Source organism: Silurus aristotelis, assembly GCF_946808225.1.
Source record: "Silurus aristotelis genome assembly, chromosome: 27".
In the NCBI taxonomy this organism is placed as follows: Eukaryota; Metazoa; Chordata; class Actinopteri; order Siluriformes; family Siluridae; genus Silurus; species Silurus aristotelis.
In genome coordinates this window covers 11,038,504-11,063,819 of record NC_139600.1, presented here as the reverse complement: position 1 = coordinate 11,063,819, position 25,316 = coordinate 11,038,504, and the positions used below count along the sequence as shown (strand labels likewise).

At 38.3% G+C, this 25,316-nt stretch overlaps 1 protein-coding gene across 15 annotated transcripts in view; it reads right to left on the bottom strand.

The window, feature by feature from the left end:
* LOC310721244 (adhesion G protein-coupled receptor L3) overlaps window positions 1-25,316 on the bottom strand; it is a 306,925-nt gene that overhangs the window by 16,601 nt on the left and 265,008 nt on the right. For 8 of the 15 annotated variants that reach the window (XM_083532672.1, XM_083532676.1, XM_083532679.1 and 5 more), the window contains 6 exons: window positions 19,419-19,639; window positions 17,493-17,559; window positions 17,171-17,262; window positions 3,523-3,691; window positions 2,572-2,697; window positions 2,331-2,381 (listed from right to left, as the gene is read on the bottom strand). In XM_083532672.1, coding sequence (XP_083388798.1) covers window positions 2,331-2,381; window positions 2,572-2,697; window positions 3,523-3,691; window positions 17,171-17,262; window positions 17,493-17,559; window positions 19,419-19,639 — 726 coding nt within the window. The remainder of the gene's footprint in view (window positions 1-2,330; window positions 2,382-2,571; window positions 2,698-3,522; window positions 3,692-17,170; window positions 17,263-17,492; window positions 17,560-19,418; window positions 19,640-25,316) is intronic. The other 7 variants (XM_083532673.1, XM_083532680.1, XM_083532683.1 and 4 more) reach the window with 1 other exon arrangement.

The window sequence follows — 25,316 nt, the reverse complement described above, 5'->3', positions numbered from 1 at the left end:
GATAAATACAACAAAATAAAATGATACGACCGGCATAAAAATGATTATTTTCTAAATCTAAAAATGTATTTGTATTGCACTTTTAACAATGAACATTGTCTCAAAGCAGCTTTACACAGATAATGTGGTGATTAAAAGTAAATATGTTCTTTGTAAGTAAGTTTGTCCCTGATGAGCAACTGTGGCAAGGAAAAACTCCCCGAGATGGCATAAGGAAGAAACCTTGTGATGAAACCCTGTGTTGTTTTTTGTTTATTTTGCTAGCTTAGGGGTTTTAATTTAGCGGTAATGTATTATGTGTTAGCGGCCGGAGCAGCCCCTTTAAGAAGGTAGCGGATGGAGGTAAGACATGTGACCGAGGCAAACATCATGGCATGCATTAAGAGTGAATCATAGACAGATGTGGCGGAGAGAATCCGGTAATTTTCCAAAATAAAAGATCAGATAAAATCAGATAAATCAAACAATATAATGTAAGTTATGTATTCTTTCTGTGCGGCCTGGTACCAGTTGACCCGGGGGGGGTGGGGACCACTGATCTACTCAACTATAGTTATGATTCAATATTTGTACTTTTTACTTCACTATATTTTAATTAGCAAATTATTAATATTTGGATTTACTTTATCTAAAACCATTCACTTTAGTTTGTCTATTGAATACTAACAGATCTTCAAAATTTGTGACATGAAATTGTAATTTAATGTGTTAACTGAAGATATATTTTGAAAAGACAGCTTTTACTACCTTGTCTTTTGTTTTGTTTATTCGACCGACTTGCTTGATCTTAAAATCCTGCATGTTGATGACGCTGTTGTGTTGATTGCGGTTAATGCAGAGTTCAGGTGTACCATTTGATTTGTATTTTATGAAACGAAACCCCTCAAATCTACAGTTTTTTGGCTTTTCGCTAACAAGTGTCTTGATGTTGAGGACTATTGCATCTTTGAGCCTACATTCAATACTGTTCAAATTAGATATTTTACTCAAGTCATATTGAAATTGATTACTTTTAACTTGTTATGGAGTAAATTATGCAGTAAGGTCGCTATACTTTTATTCAAGTATGACACTCTTTACACCGCTGCTTGTTCCCCACACCACCAAATTTCCCCATTAATTATTTTGCAAAATTCTGTTTAAATATTACAAGAAGTTATGATTTACATCTATTAAAATATCAGTTCTCACTGATTCTTTGCAACAGTCAGTCAGATCTTGTACATTTACATTTATAGCGTCTGTCAGAGGCCCTTATCTAAAGCGTCTTACAAAAGTGCTTTTTTCAATTAATACATTCTGATGTTGGTTCATTAGGACACACTAAAAATACCATCAATCTAAATCTCTATTGGGAGTAAAGATAGTTGGAGAAAAAGCAGTTTATCAGTTTATATTTATACAAATCAGAACTAATAAATAATTGTAAAAAATTGAGTAATTGTTAATACATTGATTACTTTTTACTTGTATTATTGTAGCTTTTTTTTTTTCCCCCAAAGGACCTCAAGTGCATCACGCCAGTAAAGTTAAAGCTGTATGTTTTACGACGCCAAAAAATTTCTCAAAACAAGTTTTTAGTGAAATGCATATTTTTTTGGTATTATGCAAAGACAGTGAAACAAATAAAAATATTTGTTTATATAATAGCGATTACATATAGATGTAAACGTGATAACAGGAACTAACTTAATGTTACATTAAAGTATTATACTATAATGTGAGTTGTATAAGAGGAAACACTTGGTTGGGGTGGGGAAAAATTGCTAAACCATTCGACCGTATCACCCCATCGTTGATTTTTTTTCTATCACAGCATGCCCTATTGCGTTTTAATACCATACATAATGATGCTGTGCGAATCGACAGACTTCATGTCTTAACTTTAGGGTGAAAAAAGAATCAAATATGATGGAATGGTGACTTTTTTTTCACCGCACTGTTCCTTTCAATGACTTCTGCATTATTAAGTGTGGATTTGCGGCTTCCATAAAGACCAATTCCCGTCGCATGCAATTAAGGTGAGACACCTCAGTGATGTATTGCATCACCGAGCACCGTACACACACACACACACACACACACACACACACAGAGGCACTGACAACTCGGTAAATGCTAATCATGCAGTTTTTAGTGTAGTGCAGTATAAGAAAGCAAGTAGAACAGCAATCAAGCATGAGATCAAAGTCATTTATGCTTGCCTTAAGCGTCTGGTACAGTTTGGAATATGTAGCGCGTAACAGTATTATTGCACTGCTGCTCAGGGACGGCAGAGTAAAAGCACCGGTAATGAATTGGATGTAGAATATTAGAGAGCAGATAATTACTTGTTCATACTGTAACTGTGAGCAGTTTGTCATACAAGGCTGGTGGTGGACCTTGTGATGAGAGAGACAGAGAGAGAGAAAGAGAGAGAAAACACAAAGGGAAAACACAAATAACAGTTTTGAACAACTATGAAGCTCATGCATGTGAGGAACAGTTAAAGATGTGTTGGTTGACAGGATTTTTTAAAACTTGTTATTACACAGTGCATGTGTGTGTGTTTGTGAAAGTTATGCCCTCTACCTGTGAGCTGGAGGAGTAGCGCCCGGGTGCACGAGTGCCTGAGCTTTTGCTCGAGCCCATTGAGGAATCTACGCTCTTCCCGCTGTAGCAGTGGGTCCTCAAACACTTGCCGTACTCTTTACGTACCTACACACGAAAAACAATACAATGTAAAGCGGGTCATAATAATATAAAAATATCAACTTACTAAGAATTGTCTTTCTCAGCTGAGATGCAACAAGGCACAGTAGCATAGTTTGAGTTTGCACAAAAGTATTGGAGCACCTGATTTATTTATTTTTTATCATTTTTCAAATATACGTGATTCTTCCCCAAACTGTTACAACAAACTTGAAGCCGCACAGTTGCTTGAACTAGAAGACCCAAACCTGTTCCAGCATGACAATGCCCCTGTGCACAAAGCAAGCTTCCTGGAAAAATGCTTTACATGAGTTGAAGTGAAAAATCTTGAGTGGCCTGCTATAGAGCTCAACCCTATTAAACACCTTTGGAATGAATTGGAACATTGATTGCACCCCAGACCTCCTCACCTCACCTACATCAGTACCTGACTTTAACACCCTTGTGGCTGAATGAATCTCCACAAATCTACACAAGTACACTACAAAATCTAGTGGAACATCTAAATGTGAGGGTCAAAATGAAATGTTCAAAAAGCACATACAAATCTAATAGTCAGGTGTCCACAAACTTTTGTTCATATAGACTATGACCAGACTAGACCATAGTCCATGGAGTTTGAGTGGAGTTGAATCCAGACATCTCAACAGAGAATTCTTAAACAAATGGAAAAAAATCTTCTCCATACATCAGACAAGGTAATGTGAACCATCAGGTCAAAAGATCTGCACCTTAACCCACTACTAACCCAAGTTTGAAGTTAGATTTAAGTCAGATTTTAATAATCTGGATAGTGTCTTCTACAGTGCAAACTAACAAACAGCGCGTTACCTTTTTCTGCAGCACGCAGTGGAAGATGAAGATGAACATGCCCTGGAGCGAGTTGAAGATGGTAAAGAGGTAGGCCATGATGACCGTGTTCTCGTTGACATACATGAGTCCAAATGCCCAGGTCAGACCCAGCAAACAGAGCAATGCTATTGCGCCTATCACCCATGATCTGAAACACACACACAAGATACAGAACGGCATACTGTAGTTTAACCGCATGACCATTTACACCTGGGCAAAGTATACACAGTCTTTTCTTTCATCTTATCCTTAACAAGATCATTATAAAAGCCTCATTTTATTTCTAAACGCATTACTGTGTGGACTATATAAAGCACAGCATGCAGTACTGGTTTAAAAGCAGAATGAGAGAAGATCATTGGCTAAAAAAAAAAACAAAAAAAACACACTGGTTATCACTCAGTCAGACGTGCACGAGTTACTGCAGAACTCCAGCAAGCTTAGTGACTCTACTTATATATGTGAGTCAGCCTTTTACCAAATCAAGATTATTTAGTCCAAATACCATCATGGCTGACGCTGCCCCCCAGCAGCGACCATCTGGGCCATGCAACGCTGACTGACTCTATTCAGTGCAAGTCATCAGAGTAAGGCAGTGACCATAAATGTACTGAATTGTATTATGCCATAAGGTGCAATTATGCAAGGTACCCCAACATATATTGTATTAAGTATGTTCAGTGTATATTTCAATAAATATTTGTTTAACATTTTTACAATGTAGGTAGATCATTTGGACTTGGGCGTTTTTCTTTTTTTTTTTGGCAGAAATGTCAAGGCGTCCAAAACAGAACCCAGATCGACAGAAAACAGTAATGTGAATACATTTTTAATCCCATTCCTCCGAAGAAACACAGTTTTGGGTGACTTTACAACAGAGAAAGGCTGACTGCTAGCAATAAAAATGTCGTGAAGACTAGCATCGTGTACACTTGCGCCACGGACACGTCGTCCTGTTACTGTGGCAACAGCCACCTTTATGTTAAGATGTGGAGAAACAGCAACTGGTAGGAGTTTAAAAGAATGAAAGAGAAAATGAATGGAAGTAAAAGAGGTAAAATAACAAATAATGAAAAAGACAGAGATAGAGAGAGAAAGAGAGAAAGAGAGAGAGAGAGACAGAGACAGAGAGAGAGAGAGAGAGAGAGAGAGAGAGAGAGAGAGAGAGAGAGAGAGAGAGAGAGAGAGAGAGAGAGAGAGAGCGAAATCAAAGCCATAGGTCGATGCTGGGCAGCACTGATTGAACACCTGTTCATTGTGAGAAAGCATTTCAGAAGCAGAGATGTATAGCTCCCAGCATCTCTCTCTTTCACACACACACACACACACACACACACACACACACACACACACACACACATACACACACACACAACAAAAGGCCAATTACAGGATTCATACAGCTTTTATAAATGTAAAATAAAAAAATCAACTTTTTTTCTGCACATAATCAGACTCCTAACACACAGAAGCTTCACAGGGGATTGGGGATAAATTGAATGTATTCTACTTTGAACACATTTGTGTTTGTGTGTCTGTATGTGTCTGTGTGTGTGTGTGTGTGTGTGTGTGTGTGTGTCAGTGTAAGAGAGAGATAGTGATAAATAAAAGAGACTTATTATAAATGAATTGTGATCCCTGTTTGACAGAGTCAATACGGTTTTACAGAAAGTTTGCTACATATATTATAAGGAGCAAACACTTAGCGGACGTGCTGTTATAGGAAAATAATCAACAGCTCACTGATGCAATGTGGCCCAAAGAAACATTGAGTTCACTGGAGTTTATCATATCACAGGGAAAAAAAGTTTCCTTTTGGCTGCTATGAAAAACAGACACTGGAGTCTTACAAACTTCCAAATATCCCCTACTAAAAACTACTGTTTTTGTGCTTCTTTCTCGAACTGCCTTAAAGTAAGAGGCCCACAATTGTATAGGATGTTTTTGGATGTGGTGGAATTAATTTTTTTTTTCATCTGAACTAGGAGACCCAAACCTTTTCCAGCATGACAATGCATTTGTGCACAACAAAAACTTTTTACATGGGTGCGTGTGCAAAATCTCAGTGGCCTACTATAGAGTTTGGACCTCAGCTGACTTCATCCCAAGTTTCTCCACCCTACGTCATATGTGTGTATGTTGTTACTGTAGAAACAATACCATACTATAGGAAGTGTGTTTACACAAGGTGGTATCTAAAGGTTTGGAGAATAATGGTGCTATTTTGTCCACTTGCTTGACCATGTCTGATTTCATTATGGACAGCGATTTAGAACAAAGAGCAAACGTGATATTCTGCGTTAAACTGAAATCTGCCACAGGGACATTTGACATGACATACGTTTGACACATGCCTATATGCGATTAGTCGTCCGAGGTGATTTGAGCGAGACTTGCTCTTCGGGACTGGAAGAACATTACCGAAAAACGACGAGAGATCAGGAAGTCCTTCGACAAGCTCAAACCACGAAAATGTCAAACCATTCGGTAACATGTGCATGATGATCGTCGGAGAACATTCCACATGATCTCACTTCCGAACCCAACCAACTCGCCAACTCCTAAAGATGGAGCTCGAAGTTCACCATTTTGACACCATTGTGAAAATCCAGAGCGAATCGCAGGAGGTGCTTGACACATCTCAAAAAAAAAAAGAAGACTTTCAGGACATAGTTGAGAAGTGTCAGGAACACTGGGAGCTATATTGTCCTGCATGGGGACTATTTTGAAGATGTAAATAAAGTATGTTCTTGTAAACAGAAACCTTTTGATATCACTTTGTATAAACATTTTTAACTCGAAGTTAGAAGTAAAATGGAGGAAGGATCACAGAGGTTATATATTTTTTTTGTTAGGCGTTTCACAGGAATGAAGGTGAGTGAACAGCCTGGTTTTAAGATTTCGGGGGTTTAGCTTTATAGTGAACTTCTAATCTGCTCTTGGTATATAATATTATCTTCCCATTAATGTTATTTCCAAGATTATACATTTCCATGGATCATCTAGACTGATTCAAAGAAGAGAAGAGTCATGTTGTCTTCAAAGCATGCAATTTGATATAAGACTGTACCTTCTGATCAAAAATGAGTAGAGCAGAAGACAAGAGTAACAAAGACAAAGAAAGAAGGATGAGAAGGTGCTTGAGAACTGAAAAAAAAAAAAAAAAGACTAGGCAGATAATTAGGCAGTGCATCGTGGGCAGTGAAGAAAACAAGTGGGAGTAAATAAGTGGTATGTATTTAAAATTAAGGAATGGGGTGAAATTATAATTCACTCGTTTTCCAGGCATAAACTCAAACACAAGAAGATAGCTCTGGCTCTCAGTGTTAGCGTAGGCCTGTTTGTAGAGCGTAAGACAGGTGGGTTACAGCTTACATATATAACGTCCCCCAGTATGTGAGACAGCATGAGACAGTCATGTAACAAAGGCATTATTATAGAAGGAGACAATTGAGCTCCTTTTCAGTCACATAATTGCGAATGAATGCAGGACAGATGTATCCCTAGACTCCATTTGAGAATAAGACAGATGTTCAAACAGCTCTCTCTGTGTTACACATTCATGAGGCATGGCGTACAGCATTTACGGCTACACGGAGATTGTTATTAATACAAAGGTATTATCAGGGAGTGAGACAGGTGAAGGATTCTCACTTACATAGATGCAAAGCCAGACAGATGTGTTCTATATCCCTGGGCTCTGCTTGAGAGACAGATGTTTTAACTCAATCTTTGTTACCTATGCACTCATTGACGATGAGACTGGGACGTTGTAGCTTTTACCGATATGCAGGGATTGATGTAGTTGTAAAGGTATGATTAGAGAGTGAGACAGGTGAGCTTATTCTCAATTAAAAAGCAAACCGGATGTGTTCTGTATTTGTGGGCTTCAGCAGAAAACAAGATTGTATTACAATAGTGTGAGAAAGGTGGGTTACAGTTTATTCTTTTGTACATAGACATCAATAAATGCAAGACACCTACTGGTGAAACAGGTGTTTTTAGATGGTAATTCAGACAGGCGGGTTATCGTTTTACAGGGTAATGAAGTTTTGATATAATGTGAGACAGGTATAGTGTGTGCATATCTTATGGCACATGATTAATAAATTAAGACTAATGTATGAGAGCATATACTGGGAGGGTAGTAGTATGTTATATTCTCGTTCTGTCCTCTCTGGGTGTCCGAAATGTGAGACCAGAGTGAGACAATTGTATGTGTGTATGTGTTTAAAGGGTTACTCCAACACTCCCGAACAAGAAATATAAAAAAAAGTGAGGGAGGCCTAATGCCATTGCTGGCGGCAATGAGCCCCCCCCAACACACACACATGCAGACACGTTCTAATGTTGGTGTTTAATAGCTTGAGCAGGTGCTGAGCCAAATAAATGATTTATGGAATTAGTGAGAAGGTCATTAACCATCATTTTGCTGGGTCTGGCTTAATGACCTGCAGGGAAGGATACTTCATCAGCCTGACTATCCCCTGAATCGCCACTCTCCAAAGCACTAATGCATGCACAAGAGAGAGAGAGAGAGAGAGAGAGAGAGATAGAGAGAGAGAGAGAGAGAGAGCGCGCGCCTTGGTCTTTAGAATGGTGCGAGTAGAAAAAAAGTGCAAATGTGAGTGTTTATAAATGTATTTATATTACAATTCTGCTTAACTTTACAATCTGGTTGGTCAGAAGGTGTTGATTTATTTTCTATAACAATGGCACTGATAGTAGTTCGGTAGTGCAATTTGCACAATTGCATTGATGTTAATGTTTTTGTACAAATGTAAACAGTTTCTATAGTAACAACCAATTTACATAATCATCTATGATCATGGTGGTCTAGTGGTTACGATGCGGTGCTTTTACCGCTGCGGCCCGGGTTCGACCCCAGGGAACCAACCCCAGCCATTAGGGTTGCACAAGCCGTAGTGCCGGTCCCAAGCCCGGATAAATGGGGAGGGTTGCGTTAGGAAGGGCATCCAGCGTAAAAACATGTGCCAAATCAAACATGCGAATGATCCGCTGTGCCGACCCCTAATGGGAAAAGCCGATAGAACGTTTATCTATGATCATGTAACAAGCATAGTAAAACGTGCTGTTTAATAAAAGTATAAATATGATGAAGCTTTTATGGGAGGAGTCTCCAGTGCCAGCGCTTTGTAACACTCCACCACAGGCAAAACAACTGGCCAGAGAGCTGTTCATAGCATCACGGAACAGACCTTCCATTTATTAATACATTTTTTAAAATGACAATTATTCTATTATTAGAAATAGAATCATCCTCAAAATCTGCTCCATTACACGAGCCCATCATTGTGTTATTTCTTTCGCCTTTCAGAATAGCACAAACACCAAATTCCTTGAAACTGCGTTCATGAGGCACGAAAAACAGAGCATGAATGCCAAGGTTATCGTTCTCATTATCGGCATACGGGGCCACAGGACATACTGTAACGGAAATCCGTGCGGAAATGAGGAAGCGTTGTGTCTCATCTTTATCCCTCAGATTTCTGCCAAGCCACTTCATACGCAAACTCAGATCTCACGATCTCGTTCTTCCCTGGAGGGAATAAAGTAACATTCTTTTATCCGTCTGGTAGTTTATGTAATGCAGTGCCAGTTCTCTTCTCTCTCCTCAGAATCCGGGACTGAGTGACAGATTGTCAGAGCTATTAGAAATCTCTGTTTTCAAATTTTCACACACAGTTACAAATATAGTACTATGCAAAAGGTTTAGGCAGGTGTGAATAATTGCTGTAAAGTGAAATGCTTGATTAAAATGTATATTTTTATTGTTTATTTTTAATCAAATTCCAAAATGCAAAGTGAGAAAACCGAAGAAAAATCCAAATCAAATCAATATTCGGTTTGACTACACTTTGGCTTTTAATTCAAATCTGCACAAACTCTGGGATTTTGTAGAGTCAGGTGTATGATTAACCCATTATGCCAAGTGGGTTCTAATAATAAATTTTATATGTACACTGTTATTAACTGAAACAGAAACAGCTGTGGAGGAGCTTAAAACTGGGTGAGAAACAGCAAACTCTGCTACTAAGGTGAGGTTGTAAAAGACGTTTCCATTTCACAGGTCATACACCATTCCAAGATTGAGCACAGCAACAAGACACAACATGGTTCTACTGCATCAGTAAGGTCTCTCTCAGGCGAAGATTTTAAAGCAGACTTCAGTTTCAAGATGTACTGTTCAAGCTAATTTGAAGAAGCACAAAGAAACGGGCAATATTGAGAAAGACACATCATGCTTACTTCCCTTCAACATCAGAAGATGTCCAGCTTTGCTATCAAAGCACTTCCTGAAACCAGTGAGACCCAGATACACCCATCTAGTATTCAAAGAAGTTTGGCTAGAAGTGGTATTTATGAAAAAAATTATGTCTAAAATGCCATACCTCTGACGTGGAAACAAGGCTTAGCGGCGCGACGATGCACGGAAACATAGGAGCTGTGCCAAAAATGGCAGCAGGTGCTCTGGAATGATCAAAATCTGAAATATTTGGCTGTCGCAGGAATCAAGTTGTTTGCCGAAGGGCTTAATAAAGGTACAATAATGAATAAATCATGGTGGAGGTGGTGGAGGAGGTTCCTTGCAAATTTGGGGTTGCATTTATTCAAATAGAGTTGGAGATTTGGTCATGATTAATGCTGAGAAACACAGGCAGATACTTATCCATCACGCAATACCATCTGGTTGGTCCCAAATTTATTGTGCAGCAGGACAATGACACCATGCATACAGCCAATGTCATTAAGAACGATTCTCAATGTAAAGAACAAAAAGGAGTCCTGGAAGTGATGGTTTGGCCCCCTAACAGAGCCCTGAGCTCAACAACATCTGTCTGTTTGAGAGTACATTGAGAGACCTTTGGATTTGAGGCAGCCTACATCCACAGAATGTCTATGGTTAGTTCTCCAAGATATCTGGAACAGCATCAGATGGAAGAACGTATGCTGTTTTTCAAACGAAGGATGGTCACACCAAATATTGATTTGAATTGGATTTCTCTTCTGTTAATTAACTTTTTATTTTGTTAACTAAAATTATTTTTTTTCATTTTAAAGCATTAAAACTAATCATTAGGAACTGTACATACTCACACACACACACACACTAATTAAAATGTGTTTTTTTTTGGGGGGGAGGAACTAAAGCTGTATTTGGAGTTTAATTGTCTAATATGTAAAGAAGTCTTCCTGCTGGGCGTTTAAGCAAATAACTTTACAACTTGTGAATAATAACACCTAAACTACTCCCCGTCTCTCAGGTAGCACTGCCACGGGGACACAATCTGGGTTAAATATGAAAATTCCAAGTGAATTACCACGAGAGTGTCTAGAAACGTGCTTAAAACGATTAAAGCAAATTTGAGGCAATTTCTACGCATAATTTCACGATGCCCGAAATGAGGAAATCTGAATTCAAATGCCTGTAGTAATTGAGTTAGACAGAAAAAGGCAGAAAAAAGAGAAGGAGAAATAGAATTGAAAAAAGGGGGGGCTTTTCGCACCTGCGGTTAAGGAGCAGGAGAAGAAGAAAAAAGTGGGGTGTGAATGTGAGATCAGTCTTCCAGGCAGCACAGCAGTAATTATCAAACTGCTTTGCGTTTTTTTGGGATTTTTTTTTTTCCGTGTGTGTGTGTGTGTGTGTGTGTGTGAAGACGACAACTTCTCATTAGCCTCACCCCTGGCAAATCGAGCTGGAGATCTCGTTAGATCGAGGGCTCGTTAGGCCTCGCTGCATCTCAATGCCTGAAAGGAACAAGCTGAAATCGGCCGGCTTTATTCACGTGTGCCTTATTCTTTAAGACAATCCATTTGCTATCTAGTATGATCGCAAAAATGGAAAATAGTCTGTATAAAATAAAAAGGATCTGGGATGAAAAAGACTGTGTATTGATTTTGTGAGATGCAGGGTGTACAGCCGGAATAATGGACACAAAAAAAGTCTACAAAGGAAAAAAAAACGAGAATGGGGAAAAAAAGAATACGCTAAAACACTATGCCACTACAGTCCAGTCTATAATACAGCCATCATAGTTTTTCCAAACTGAAAGGCAAAAAAAAAAAGAAAAGAAAAGAAAATGCAAAGACAAGAAAGAAAAGTGCACAAAAAGAAATGGTAAGTGCGCTGAGCAGTGACAGTCAAATAGGCATAAATCAAACTGACTCATGCAGAAAGACAATAGACAGAAAAAAACCCTCATGCACAATGAAGCATGACACAGCTCAAGCCAAAAGACAAGACAAAACATGTTTCACAACAAACTCAATCGAATCGGTTCGGAAGCACAAATTAGTTCACGCCCTGTCAGAACCTGTGTGTGTTACGCCAGAGCAGAATCCTAATAACTAATCAAAAGGCCTTTAAAGCTTATTAAAGCTTGAGAATGCAAAGCTCCACTTGCTAAATCCACTTTATTTTTGCATACAATAACATTTTGTGGCTTTAAGTATAAATATGATAGATTTAAGGTATTAAGATAAGCTAGCTTGCTCTAAAATAGCAAAACTAGCATTTAAAAAACTCTTCACCACTAACAATTTTGCTCATCAACTTTGCACTTCCGTGTAAGATCAGATTATTTTCAAATCAAGTGCTCTCGACATTGTGAAGTGTCTTTCCCCGAACATTATTGTACTAATTGTCATGTACAGCGTAATGGCGAAGTGCCACTCGCTATGTTTCACCATGACTTTCTGCTTCAGGGGAAATAACATTAAAACTAAAAGAAAAATAATTTAAAATAAAATAATCGGGACTATAAAAATGGTAATGTTAACATAGCATTTCACCTAGCAAGTTGTTCACTACTATCAAAGTCGTGTATTACGTATTCAGCATAACCGCTTGAAAAAAGTAATATGAAGAACATGGTATCTAAAACATTTTGTCTCCCCTGAATTACATTAGTGAGTATCTCTAAAACTAAATAGTGTGTGCTGAAAGTGTACCAAACATTAGCTAATATAAACGCACAAATGATGTTAGCAAACTTGCATTGCTGCGTAACAGCTCCATGATTCAATCTTGCTGTTAGCTTACTAATAAGGTTTTGCTCTGTATTTTCCCAAATCCAAAAATGTTTATTGACTTTAACCTTCCCTAGGTGCAAACAAGCATGCAAGTGTGTGTTTCTGGACTGTAAAACAGACTAGGTCTGAGGTAAATGTAGCTAATAACTGGGCCTAAAGAAAATCCAACTAGCAAGCAATATAGGCAGCAAGCAATGAGAAGATGTAGCTAATACACATGCAGCTAGCAAGAAAAATATAGCTGGAAAGAGAGACATGTTACACAGCTTTTAAATGACAGTCCTGTCACAATTTGCCAGCATGTTCATGCTTCAAGTAAAAAGCTTTGAATGAATTTTGATCTTTGAATTGCATGAACGATTTCTGAGCTGCACTCAGGCCACAAGCAAAATAGCTATATAAAACTAGATCCCTTCTAAATGATTAGCTAGCTCACTTCTTGTTTTGTCAATTAAACAGATAAATAAGTATAGAGTTTTTATCATCACGCTGTTCTTTACAGCAGCGCACTATTTGAGGAGGTCAGGCTGCATTATTTATCAAACCAAATCGGCAGACGCTGGTGCTCATAGTGAGATTATGGAGAATCCCAATGCTGTGTGTCATCATTACTGATGCCCAAGTTTATAGTTTTGAATATTACCTCAATGACAAGAGAATCAATCTTGGCTCAAAGTGTCAAATTAGAGGCCCATATTGGCATGTATAATCCTACTTAATGCTTAGTAATGAGAGAACCACAACTGGCCATCTCTAGAACTGCTGTGCTTATTAAATCCAAATCCTCCGTGTGTGTGGATCAAATCTGCTTTATTACCCAGACTTTGGATCGGCTCAGCAGCAGCTTTGCGACGGTGACAACTAAACCATCACTCTGTGCTTTACACAACAAAACCCAGCCACGTCATATGGCAGGTCAAGCACATACTCTCAGAAAACAAAGGCATACATCTGAATTTAACAGATGTCAGAGATGAAATGGGAAGGTCGTGACTCTGGGGAGCTGGTCTGAGCTGAGCGCAGGCAGATTCTCGGTTTACACACTTTATTTTAAAAAGCTTTATAATTCATATCATGGAAAACGCAGAGCTCATAAGTCAATACAGAAACGCCAAACAGAGCAGGGCGAAGAAAACACCTACACAGAAAGTTTGTTATTTTTTTAACTCCTTTCCTCCCTTGCCCTTTCTATCTAAAACTCACAGAATGAATGACGCTCCAGTTGATCCTTGGGAATTAAATGTGGAAAAATAGGGAAGTATAATAATCTAAAAGATATTAAAAAAATTGTTTTTTAACATTCATTTCCTGTTGATGTGCTACTATGTTTTGACTGAAGGTGGGAAAGTGTGAATAGCTGGCAAGCTAGGTCTGAAGAAAATGTAGCTAATAAGCGGGGTCTCAATAAAATGCAGTTAGCAAGCTAAATTTGAGGGAAATGTGCTAGACCTAATAAGCTGGGTCTATTGAAAATGTAGCTAGCAAGCAAATTTAGTATAAAAATATTACATGCAAAATCTGAGGTAAATATTGTTGGAAAATAAGGTCTGATGAAAATGTAGCTAATACGCTTGGTCTGAATACAATATTAGCTAAAAAGCTAGCTATTTTGTAAGGTAGCTCCAAAAAACAGCTAGGTCTGAGGGAAATGTAGCAATGTAGCAAATACGCTGGAACTGGGGTAGATGTAAGAAGTAAGCAAGGAAAATAAAGTTAGCAAGGTAAACATCCAGGTTTCAAAGTCAAGCTAGCATGAGCGTCAAATGATGTCTGTTTTTAAAAGAAACATTGAGGACACAGACGCACAGAAACATTTGTTTTTGTTGCTTCTTGTTTAGCCCACCCTTTTCATTTCAACCCCTAATCAAACAGGCCTGAACAGTTCAGATTGTGCCTGGTGAATTAGCCGTGTGAAAACAGGAGACTGTAATCATCTAATTATCAGCATGAATAGGACGTCTGATTACAAAATTGTCTAGTTTCATCTGAGACATTATTAAAGACGTACCAGCACCGTACAGGCTGCCTAATTAATCAGACAGGCCGAATTGCTTCGCTTGTGTTTCTATTGAGAATTCACCTATTGAGAAATCACCAACTCAAATTTCATGCCACATTATTGGCTTATATTTCAATGTTTTTATTTGAGATGTAGTAGTCTGTAAGTTTTGACTTGTAAACACAGAGTAAAGCCGGAAAGTGTCAAGTCACCCTAGATTCATAGTTCAATACAAAGGGCATGGAATGAAAAGGATGGATATGCTGTACATTGAAATGTCTGTGCAAAATGTGTCTCTGCTCATTGACAGACACACTCCAGACCTGCAAATCTTTCTTCTATTTAATCATTTATAATGACTCAGAACTTGACCTCAATGGCTTGATTCATAGCAAATTCATAAAAGATATGAACCAACTCTAACGCAGTGGCAACACACACACACACACACACACACACACACACACACACACACACACACACACACACACACAAAAGCCGAGCGAAGGCTTGTGGGTGGAAAGACATTTTGTTTGGCCTTCAATCCAAAAGCACTTTCAAAGACGCAATTCAATCTGCTCATGAGGGAACCTGACTATGTATGTAGGATATTATGTTCTTTGAGAATGTGGTGTGCTGTATAATTACATTTTACCATATAAATCCAATCAGAATAATAACGAAAGAATCACATTGTGTAATGTTCATTTTTCTGTCGATCCCCCCAAAAAAAAAAAAAAAACTCATGACCTCCTCCTCCATTTTGAGATTTTTTTTTACAGTCATAAACAAATGCTGCACCAACAGTTTCTCCTTTATCTTGATTAATATTCAAGATAATAATTTATATGAATAAGTCACGCAACACAATATGTCCTATTGTTTGATACATAATCATATCTACTTTACTGAGTGCCTCTGAAGCTTGACTGAGTGAGAAACATAAATGGAACACCTTACACATCAAATCTCCTACTCTGATTGGCAGAATGAAATATCAGCTTGTCGTCAAAAACCTGAGCCGCAATCTCTCTCATAATGGGCTCCCACGTGACTTGTTCAGACGTCCATGATATCAGTCTCAGTGACTCATTGCATTTCATTAAAGCTCTAAAGCAGGAACATCAATAACGCCACATATTCATAAAGCCATTACAGCCTCTTTCTCTCGGTCTCTCCAAAGTGTCCTCATATGAATATTTATACGCATATACACCTGCAGACGTTAATCCTGCCCAATTGCTAGTCCCTCCTCCAATTGATGCTTTTTTTTCTAACCTCTTCCCATAATGCAGCATGCTTTGAAAAATACCGTTTGGCTTTGAGCCCTTAAAACCAACTTAACCTTTAAAGCCAATGGGAAATATCAAAGAAGAAAATATAAAAATCTCTGCCTCGTCTGCTCATTATATGCAAAGATAGAAGGTAATGAAGTACAAATACTTTATTACTGTACTTGAGGAGATTTTTCTGGTATCAGTACTTCACTATTTATTTTTCAGACATGGTTTTAATCATTACATTTTTACACAAATATCTGTACTGTCTACTTCTTACATTTTTTAAACCAGACTCGTTATTTTAGTTCTAATCTATTTTCAATATTTTTTCTTTCCATTATTATTAGCTATTATTTGTTACTGCTTTGCTTTTTCAACCTTCCACTGCTCCTTTCCTGGCTCTCACACACCACAGATGTAGACTCGCCTATGAAGCTAACAATGAGCAGGCAGAAGGCAGCAAGAAGTATGGAGTTAACGTGGATGAGACAGAGGGAGTCAGCGACTCATGACTGAGAACAGAAACAGTCCTGATTACCTGATCATCATCTTTTCTCAGCTTGTGTTCTATATGGTGGTTTTTCAGCCTGGATACATTCATTAGATAACAAAATTTTCAATTATTTTGTATTAATATATTAATATGATGTCATTTTATACCTTAAAACACTGTATATAAGCTTAAATGACTGTATACGACTGTAGAAAGAACATTACTCATAATCTTACACTCCAGTGCTCATGTTAGTTCTCACTCTCCAGTGTTCTGTATTGTTTAGAAAATTTTTAATTATACTCTTGTTATCACCCAAATGAGGTCTGGTTCCTTTCAAGGTTTCTTCCTCATAACATCTAAAAGTTTTTTTCCTTGCCACAGTCGCCATGGCTGCTCATCAGGGATAAACACACATCATTCACCTTAACTGTTAAATTCTGTAAAGCTGCTTTGAGACAACGTACGTTGTGAAAAGCGCTATAGAAATAAACTTGTCTTGTCTTGTAAAGTCCAGTTACCAGCATGACACTAAAACAGGTAGTAGTTATGGCTATTTTTACTCAAGTTAATGTCAGAGCCCAAACTTCTGTACTTTAACTTTAAAAAGTGTATCCAGTACGTCAACTTTTACCAGAGTCTTTTAAAACACGAGTATCTGTACCTCTACATGAGTAAAGGATTTGTGTACTTGGATCCGTGTACCATCTCTGGTGATATGTGCTTCACAAAGACGAATAAAGCATCAGAAGACAAAGAAACACATGTCTACCTGTAACATACGGGCTTCACGCAACTTACTTTATGTTGTCCAGGCAACCGGAGTCGGGCTTCAAGATGGCTGTGTGGTGAAACATTTTGTACAAGGCGATGCCCAGGAAGATAACATTCAGCTGGAAAACACAACACCAACAACGTAACTGAACCAGAGCTAATTATAATCATTTAATGCTTTGACTGAACTGTAATTAAATATTGCTGCGATTTGAAAAACAGATTTGACTTGTAATATTAGCAGATTAATATATAACAGATTTGTGTGTGTAGAAAAAAAAAAAACAACAACACAAAAACAAAAGACTAAACAGGAATTAATGATGCGAGTTCATTAACAAGCGTTTACCATAATGATTAGAGTGGCAGGACCAATAAAACTCCAAATGAAATACGTGTCCAGACGCAACCAGCACCTGAAAACAAGGAATATGGAGAGCGGATTAAACACAATCGTGCAAAAGCACCAATCAAATGCACGCACACACACACACACACACACACACACACACACACACAACCTTTGGTGCATAAGAAGTGGTGGAAGTTTGACAGGTAATAACAGATTGAGCTGATCTGGAGTGTATCTCTGGTCATATGAGATCCAGCATGGCCCTGATACATGAGCGCTCACTTGTTAAATTATTCACCTCCTAATTTCCGCTGCATTAGTAATAACATCTTCGGCGCAGACATTAACTTCTCACTTATCATGCCTCCCTCGAATCGTTAGCGCTCCTCGGTTTAACAACAAAAGCACCTTCTTACAGCACCACCCACCATTACTATAAATATGCATTTGTTTATTCAGCAGGTTTGAATTCTCAAAATGGATTGGGCAGGTGGTGTTGATTTCTCTTCCGTAGTTCCAGAATGTTATTGTTTCTACAGTAGCAACAGATTTTCATGGACTTGGATGGCAAAAGTGTTACATTTATATTCAGACTTGTAATAAACAGAGTAGAGAAAGAGAAGCCTGTAAGGATTGATACTGTAACATTTTTTCTTTATAGAAGGAGTCTCCAGTGTCAGTTTTTAGCAACTTGGCAACCACAAGAGGATTTTTTTGTTGTTGATTTTGTTTTGTTTTGGGGTATTTTTTTCGAAAATTTCAAGGCAAGGCGCTTTTTTTTTTTTTTTTTTTAGTGTTTATAGCTTATAGAAAGTACTTGGATTTATCCCATTTTCCAACATATACTGTAACATCTCATTTACAATATATTATCACGTTCAATAACTAAGAATCTGCCAGTCAAAGTTAGTTTTTTCTTCTGCATTTGAAAATCCCCTAGCTTTAAAACATAAACTCAAGTAATTCAACAAGCTTTCCATTAAATAATAGTGTAATTAACAATTAATTTTAATTATTTTTTATATTCTAGAGCTGGGTTAACCTTGAATAGAACTCCTGTTTTTCATGGTAAGACTAACAAGTAAAAAAAAGTTTCAAAATCCAAAGAAAGAAAACAAAGAGAAAGAAGGCCAATAACCGACTGGAGCAAAAAGCCCACGAAACTGCATGTTCACAAAACGTGGTCTTGCAATGTTTACTCCTGCTGCTTTAATTAGTTCATAGCAGGCTGAGAATTTCGGACTGATCACGGTTAATCAATCGTGCTTATTTAAATACAAGACCACGTCCACACGGACAGTCCTCGAATGAGAAGCAGAAACGTTGGTTTTGTCAAAATACAGAAGAAATGATTGAAAACAAAGGAGAAAGAAGTGCAGTGAAGATCAAAGTGTATAAACACACACACACACACACACAAACACACACACACTACTTGATTGCCAGCTGCAATATATCTTCAAAGCTTGGCTAAGCAGTTATGTTGAATGCAGTACTGTTTCTCCAGATTACAGAGAGAATATTTAATGTCAGCATTTCTCTCTTTTCACCGTCTCTGTGTGGATATATGCGTGTCCCATAATGCTCACCTCTGTGCTGTGCGAGTTTCTGCTTCTTTGATTCTGTCTCTTTAGGTTTTTGATTGTGAAGAAGAAGACGGGTTTTGCTAGTATTCATCAGTCTCTCTAGAACAAAATTATGCTTCAAAACCCGAGTGTGTGTGTTCTAGACAAAAAAGCTGGCACTCCGACAGCAATAACTCGAAAGTGTGCTGAATTTGTGCTGAAGGAAAAGAAAATTGTGGGGGAAAAAGTCACGGTGATTAAATCCACACCTCTGATTTTTAGCCTTAGTGAGTCCAAGTGAAAGGGTCTAGAAGTGGGATGAGTCAAATGTGTGTGTGTGTCTGCATGTCCTACTCACACTCTCTCTGTGCCATAGCTCCTGTAGTCCACAGCAGCAGAAACAGCCACGACGAGAGCCGGGATACCGTAACCGGCCAGGTAGAAGTAGCGTTTGCGTGAGTGCTCGCTCTCAAACACCTCAACCAGCATGATGTAGAGCTGCACACCTTCCAGAAACATCCATGTGAACGCAGCCAGGAAGAAGAAATGCAGCAGGGCGGCGAATACAGCGCACACGATCTGCGTGAAACAGAAGGTGTGAGGGATGTGAGCTTCACTGATTATGAGTGGCACCGGATTAGAAGGAAGAATTACAAACACACACACACACACACACACACACACACAAAAACACACACTGTAAATCTTAAAGTCTTCAGACTAAGTGGACGTTGATGGATGATGTCCATCTCGTCTCGTATCGGTAATTAAATTAAAAACTATGAAGTTTATAGCTCATTTATCAAACATGACACTCTTCTATTGCAGAAACATTTACACCTGGTGTGCCACCTTTATACGGGATATTATCTTCTGTGATCACCCCCCATAATACACACACACACAAACAGGCTTATACACTCGGCGTCCATTTTATTAGGAACACCTAGGCACTAGCATGTTTATGTCATTATCCACTGAGCCAATCACGTGTCAGCTGGGTGGTGTACACCGGATATAAATGTACAGCTTTAATGTTTAACGGTCACTCTGAACTTCAGAATGGGGAAATAATGTAATCCTGGTGAACGTTAACTGATGTGACTTTAGAGATTTTAGAAATCTGTCATCCATATACCAAAAATATACCGTAATTTCCGGACTATAAAGCACACCCATATATAAGCCACACCCACTGAATTTTACAAATATTTTTATTTTTAAAATAAATAAGCCGCACCTGTGTATAAGCCGCACCCGTCTATAAGCTGTCTACACTAATGAACTTTACACAGGCTTCAACGAAAGACACGTTACACACGTTGTAACGGGTGAAATATGTTGCGCTTCCTTTAGGAGCATAGCGGTATTTTGGGAAAAGATCGACACAGCATTTTTCCGCTATTACTCTGTGTGTTTAAGTTTCTTCGACTAACCCGTAACACTGTTGCCAAGAAAAATAAAAAAGCATGAGTTGTTGTAACTGGAGTTAGCGAGCTCTCCCTTCACCCAGACTCAACGCGTTACAACGGCTTGTATCTAAACAGTAGCCGACCAAGAAAGTCATTGTTCACTGTCTTCCTCCTTCCTTTCACAACTATTTCTCTCAGGAGTTCATCTTTTGGCATCGTCGTGCGTTTAAAAAAAAAAGTTTTTTCTCCCGATGCCGTGCAGCTCAGAACACAGGTGAGGTGCGTTTTTTTTGTTTCCGTTCAGAAATTTAATTGGTCTAATGTTATGGCGCTCAGTTTTTTGGCTTGAAGTTTGTGAAACCGGAAAAAACCCAGGAAAAATTCATAAATAAGCACATCAATATTAATAATCCACCTTCTCAACATTATCTATATGGATAACATTTGTATTACAAAGGACATAACAAAAAAAAAAACAACAACAACAACAAAAACACACTGCACCAGCCTCTATGAGCCGACGGTCCATACCGCGCGCTCACACAGCGAGCGTTATCATTAAATAAAGAGCTCCGAAGTCATTGGCATGGGTGGGTGAGCATCGTACACCACGAGCAGAGAACAACTGATTAAGTGATTAAGCAGTTCTTCACGTAAATGACAAAACATAAATAAGGCTCTAGAGATGATGAACAGAGAGGAAGGTGAGACTTAGAAAGCTGAACAGCTCTGTCGGGGAGGTAACAAGGACACACCCCGCCCACACTCCCCCCCCCCCCCCCCCCGGCGGGGTTGATAATGAGATTTTTCCTCGAGGGGATTACCCATTAACCCTGACCTATAGCGTTTAACCCTTCACATTGATGATGCTTAGCGCCTGGAGGATTTTCAGCCATTTCAGCCTGCAGAGTTAGTGAATCAATTACCGATGCGGCTTGTTACAAGGAAGAAACTAGTAGGGAGAACGTGGTATTATGTGTTCAAGACTGACTGTTTAACATATAAATAATAATCTTTTTCTTTTTTTCATAAGAAAGCTCAAGAAAATGATTCACAAGGCATCTGGTTGAGACTATCTGAGACAATGATGGAACAAGTTAAACTGTTTTTTTTTTTTTGGTTTTTTTTTTGCATAGGCAAAAAGCTTGTGTGATATAAAACCCTTCAAATATGAAGGTTGTGAGATATGAAGCTCTTAAGATATGAAGCTTGTGAGATATAAAGCTTGTGAGATTTGAAGCTCTTCAGATATGAAGCTCAAGAGATATGAAGCTCGTGAAATATGAAGCTTGTGAGATATGAAGTTCTTAAGATTTGAAGCTTGTGAGATATGAAGCTCTTCAGATATGAAGCTTGTGAGATATGAAGCTCTTCAGGTATGAAGCTCAAGAGATATGAAGCTCTTCAAATACAAAGCTTGTGAGATATGAAGCTCGTGAGATATGAAGCTTGTGAGATATGAAGTTCTTAAGATTTGAAGCTTGTGAGATATGAAGCTCTTCAGATACAAAGCTTGTGAGATATGAAGCTCGTGAGATATGAAGCTCTTTAGATATGAAGCTCTTCAGATATGAAACTTGTAAGATATGAAGCTCTTCAGGTATGAAGCTCAAGAGATATGAAGCTCTTCAGATACAAAGCTTGTGAGATATGAAGCTCGTGAGATATGAAGCTCTTCAGATATGAAGCTTGTGAGATATGAAGCTCTTCAGATATGAAGCTCGTGAGATATGAAGCTTGTGAGATATAAAGCTCTTCAGATATGAAGTTTGTGAGATATAAAGCTCTTCAGATATGAAGTTTGTGAGATATAAAGCTCTTCAGATATGAAGTTTGTGAGATATAAAGCTCTTCAGATATGAAGTTTGTGAGATATAAAGCTCTTCAGATATGAAGCTTGTGAGATATAAAGCTCTTCAGATATGAAGCTTGTGAGATATAAAGCTCTTCAGATATGAAGCTTGTGAGATATGAAGCTCTTAAGATACGAAGCTTGTGAGATATGAAGCTCTTCAGATATGAAGCTTGTGAGACAATGTTTATCAACATTAACATAAATTATAATTAAGTAATACAACAATAACAAAGTGGAGATCAATATTAGGGAATTACGGACAGAATGGTATGGAAAGAAAGAAAGAAAGAAAGAAAGAAAGAAAGAAAGAAAGAAAGAAAGAAAGAAAGAAAGAAAGAAAGAAAGAAAGAAAGAAAGAAACAAAGAAAGAAACAAAGAAAGAAACAAAGAAAGAAACAAAGAAACAAAGAAACAAAGAAACAAAGAAAGAAGATCCATTCTTAAATCATGTTCTGTTTAAAGGTCAGTTTGTTACAAGACAAGAGTAAAGTGTACACTTTATAAACACCAACACAATACTGTATTATTTGGGATTGAGCCAAAAAACATAAAAAAAAAAAAAAAACCCAAACATCTTCCTATATTAGACTGTACAAGTGCTAATTAGCCACACTGCTTCAAAACATGTTTCAATAGACCTGCGCTGGACGTCTAAAAGGCAGAAGGAATGAAAGAAAAGAATCATTTTTTGTTTGACTTCTTTAGAAAGTTAGAACCATTACCACTCTGAAGAACCTCTTGAGAAATCTGTGGAATCTAAAATTCAATTCAAATCTGGAATCTGCTCCTTCAAAACCATTAATCATAATAAAAAAATGTGCAGAGTATTCAAACTGTCAGATTCCTTCCATCAACCTTACTGCATAATAAAACTAAAGTCAAACCCAAAGAAAAAAATCATGCTTTTAAGTGCGTTTGACCTTTTTTGCGAAGAAAAAAAAAACATAACCGTATCGCTTCATTGAAGTCACTCATTTGGATGTTTTTAGCTCCGTAACCAGGAAATTCATGATGTTTATTTCACCAGCAGCTTAAGCAGTTGAAGAGCGTATACATTTACTTCAAATAAATTATACATAAAACAGAAAAGAATTAAAAAATTAGAATGTTTCTTAAGTTGCATTAGACTAGACTGTGTTCCTAGACATACAGTCAACCCCCGATAATTCGTGGTTCGGAACATCTGTGGGTTTTCATTCGGAGCCTAATTAACAGCAAGTTGCGGATTATTAAAAAATAACTGAACAGGGACTGAATAGATAGGAACGTTAGGAATACCAATGTTTTCACTAACAAATTCCATACAATTGTTTAAAACACTATTTTATGAAAGTGACAATGTCTAGATGAATTCACTAAGTTACCATAAGGGCTGCGAGGGTGCGTCCAAGATTGTCGGAACTCACGGGGGTCTTAGAACGTAACCTCTGCGAGTTCCGAACTTCGCAGATTGTTGAAACTCGCACGGGTCTTAAAACGTAACCTCCGCCCTTTCCGAACTTCGCAGATTGTTTGAATTCACGGGTCTTAGAACGTAACCACTGCGAGTTCCGAGCTTCGCAGATTGTCGGAACTCGAGCAGGTCTTAGAACGTAACCTTAGAACGTAACCTCCGCCCTTTCCGAACTTTGCAGATTGTTTGAATTCACGTGGGTCATAGAACGTAACCGCTGCGAGTTCCGAACTTCGATTATCGGAACTTTATATCTTAGAATGTAAACTCTGCGAGTTCCGAACTTCGCAGATTATCGGAACTCACGGGGGTCTGAGAATGTAACCTCCGCCCTTTCTGAACTTCGCAGATTTTTTGATCTCACGGGGGTCTTAGAACTTAACCTCCGCGAGTTCCGGGGGACCACTGTATTACATTGTATAAGATTGTATGAATGTAGCCAGCCTGCCTGAAGATTTTGGAAATTTTGCGAGCTAGAGGCGATTTCCAGCTAAATACCATCTCATGTGACGCTTTGATCGACTTGTTAGACGGCGGCTTGATCAGTTTTGTGGCAGTGCTTATTATTTGAATTTCCACCTATGTTAACACGATTAACATGAAATAGGTGACGATTTAGAGCAGACGACATGCAGAAAGTTCGCCTGCTTTTCACCATTGCCATTCAAATTCCATTTGTGCCTCATGTCACCTCTACCACCCCCATCAACCATCTTTTCCGCGCACTACAAACATGATGGCCCTCACACCACAGAAACTGTCGCAAGCAAATGAGCTCTGTGGCATGAAGAGACTCTGGTGACACTCAGAAATCAGCTGTTCAGTCCTCCGCTGAGCTGAGCAACCTGAGTCTCGCCATCAGATCCCTCATTCCGAATCACTTCTATGCATGGAGGCAGTAGCAGAAAAATCAGCAGGTGATTTATTTCTTTTTTTTTGTCGAGAAGGAATGCAGAAGAAGGTGAAAAGAGTGAAGAAAGAAAAGGAGAAAAAAAGTGTCTGGCTTTTTTTTTTCTTTCATTTTACTCAGTAACAATAGCTGCTGTTAAATTCCAGAGTAAAATGTGAACAGTTATTATCAAACATGAGCATGGACACATTAACATGGGCAAATATGATACACACCAGAAGCTGTTGTATTTAAAATCAAGAGAAGCACAATGGTGTGGTTCAAAAGTCTGAGATTATTCTTTTTAAATAAAGATAAATTGGAAAGGAATGCAAACAATTTTTAAATCCACTATATCGACAAAAGTTTGTGGACACCTGACTAAAATTTGGATGTGCTTTTTGAACACCCGATTCCGTTCCCTGTTTGCTGTTGTGATAATCCCCACGCAATAACCACATATGGCTGGAAAAGTCAGGTGTCCCAATACTTTTTTCTAATACTTTTGCACTCACATCTACAGTATTCCCTTCATCTGTGTATGTGTTCAGACAACACTCGCTCAAGATTGAATCTAAAATGGATCATGAGCTTTTTGAGATTGAGATTTTTTTGGTTTGTGATAGAAGTTGCAGTAACATTTGTTA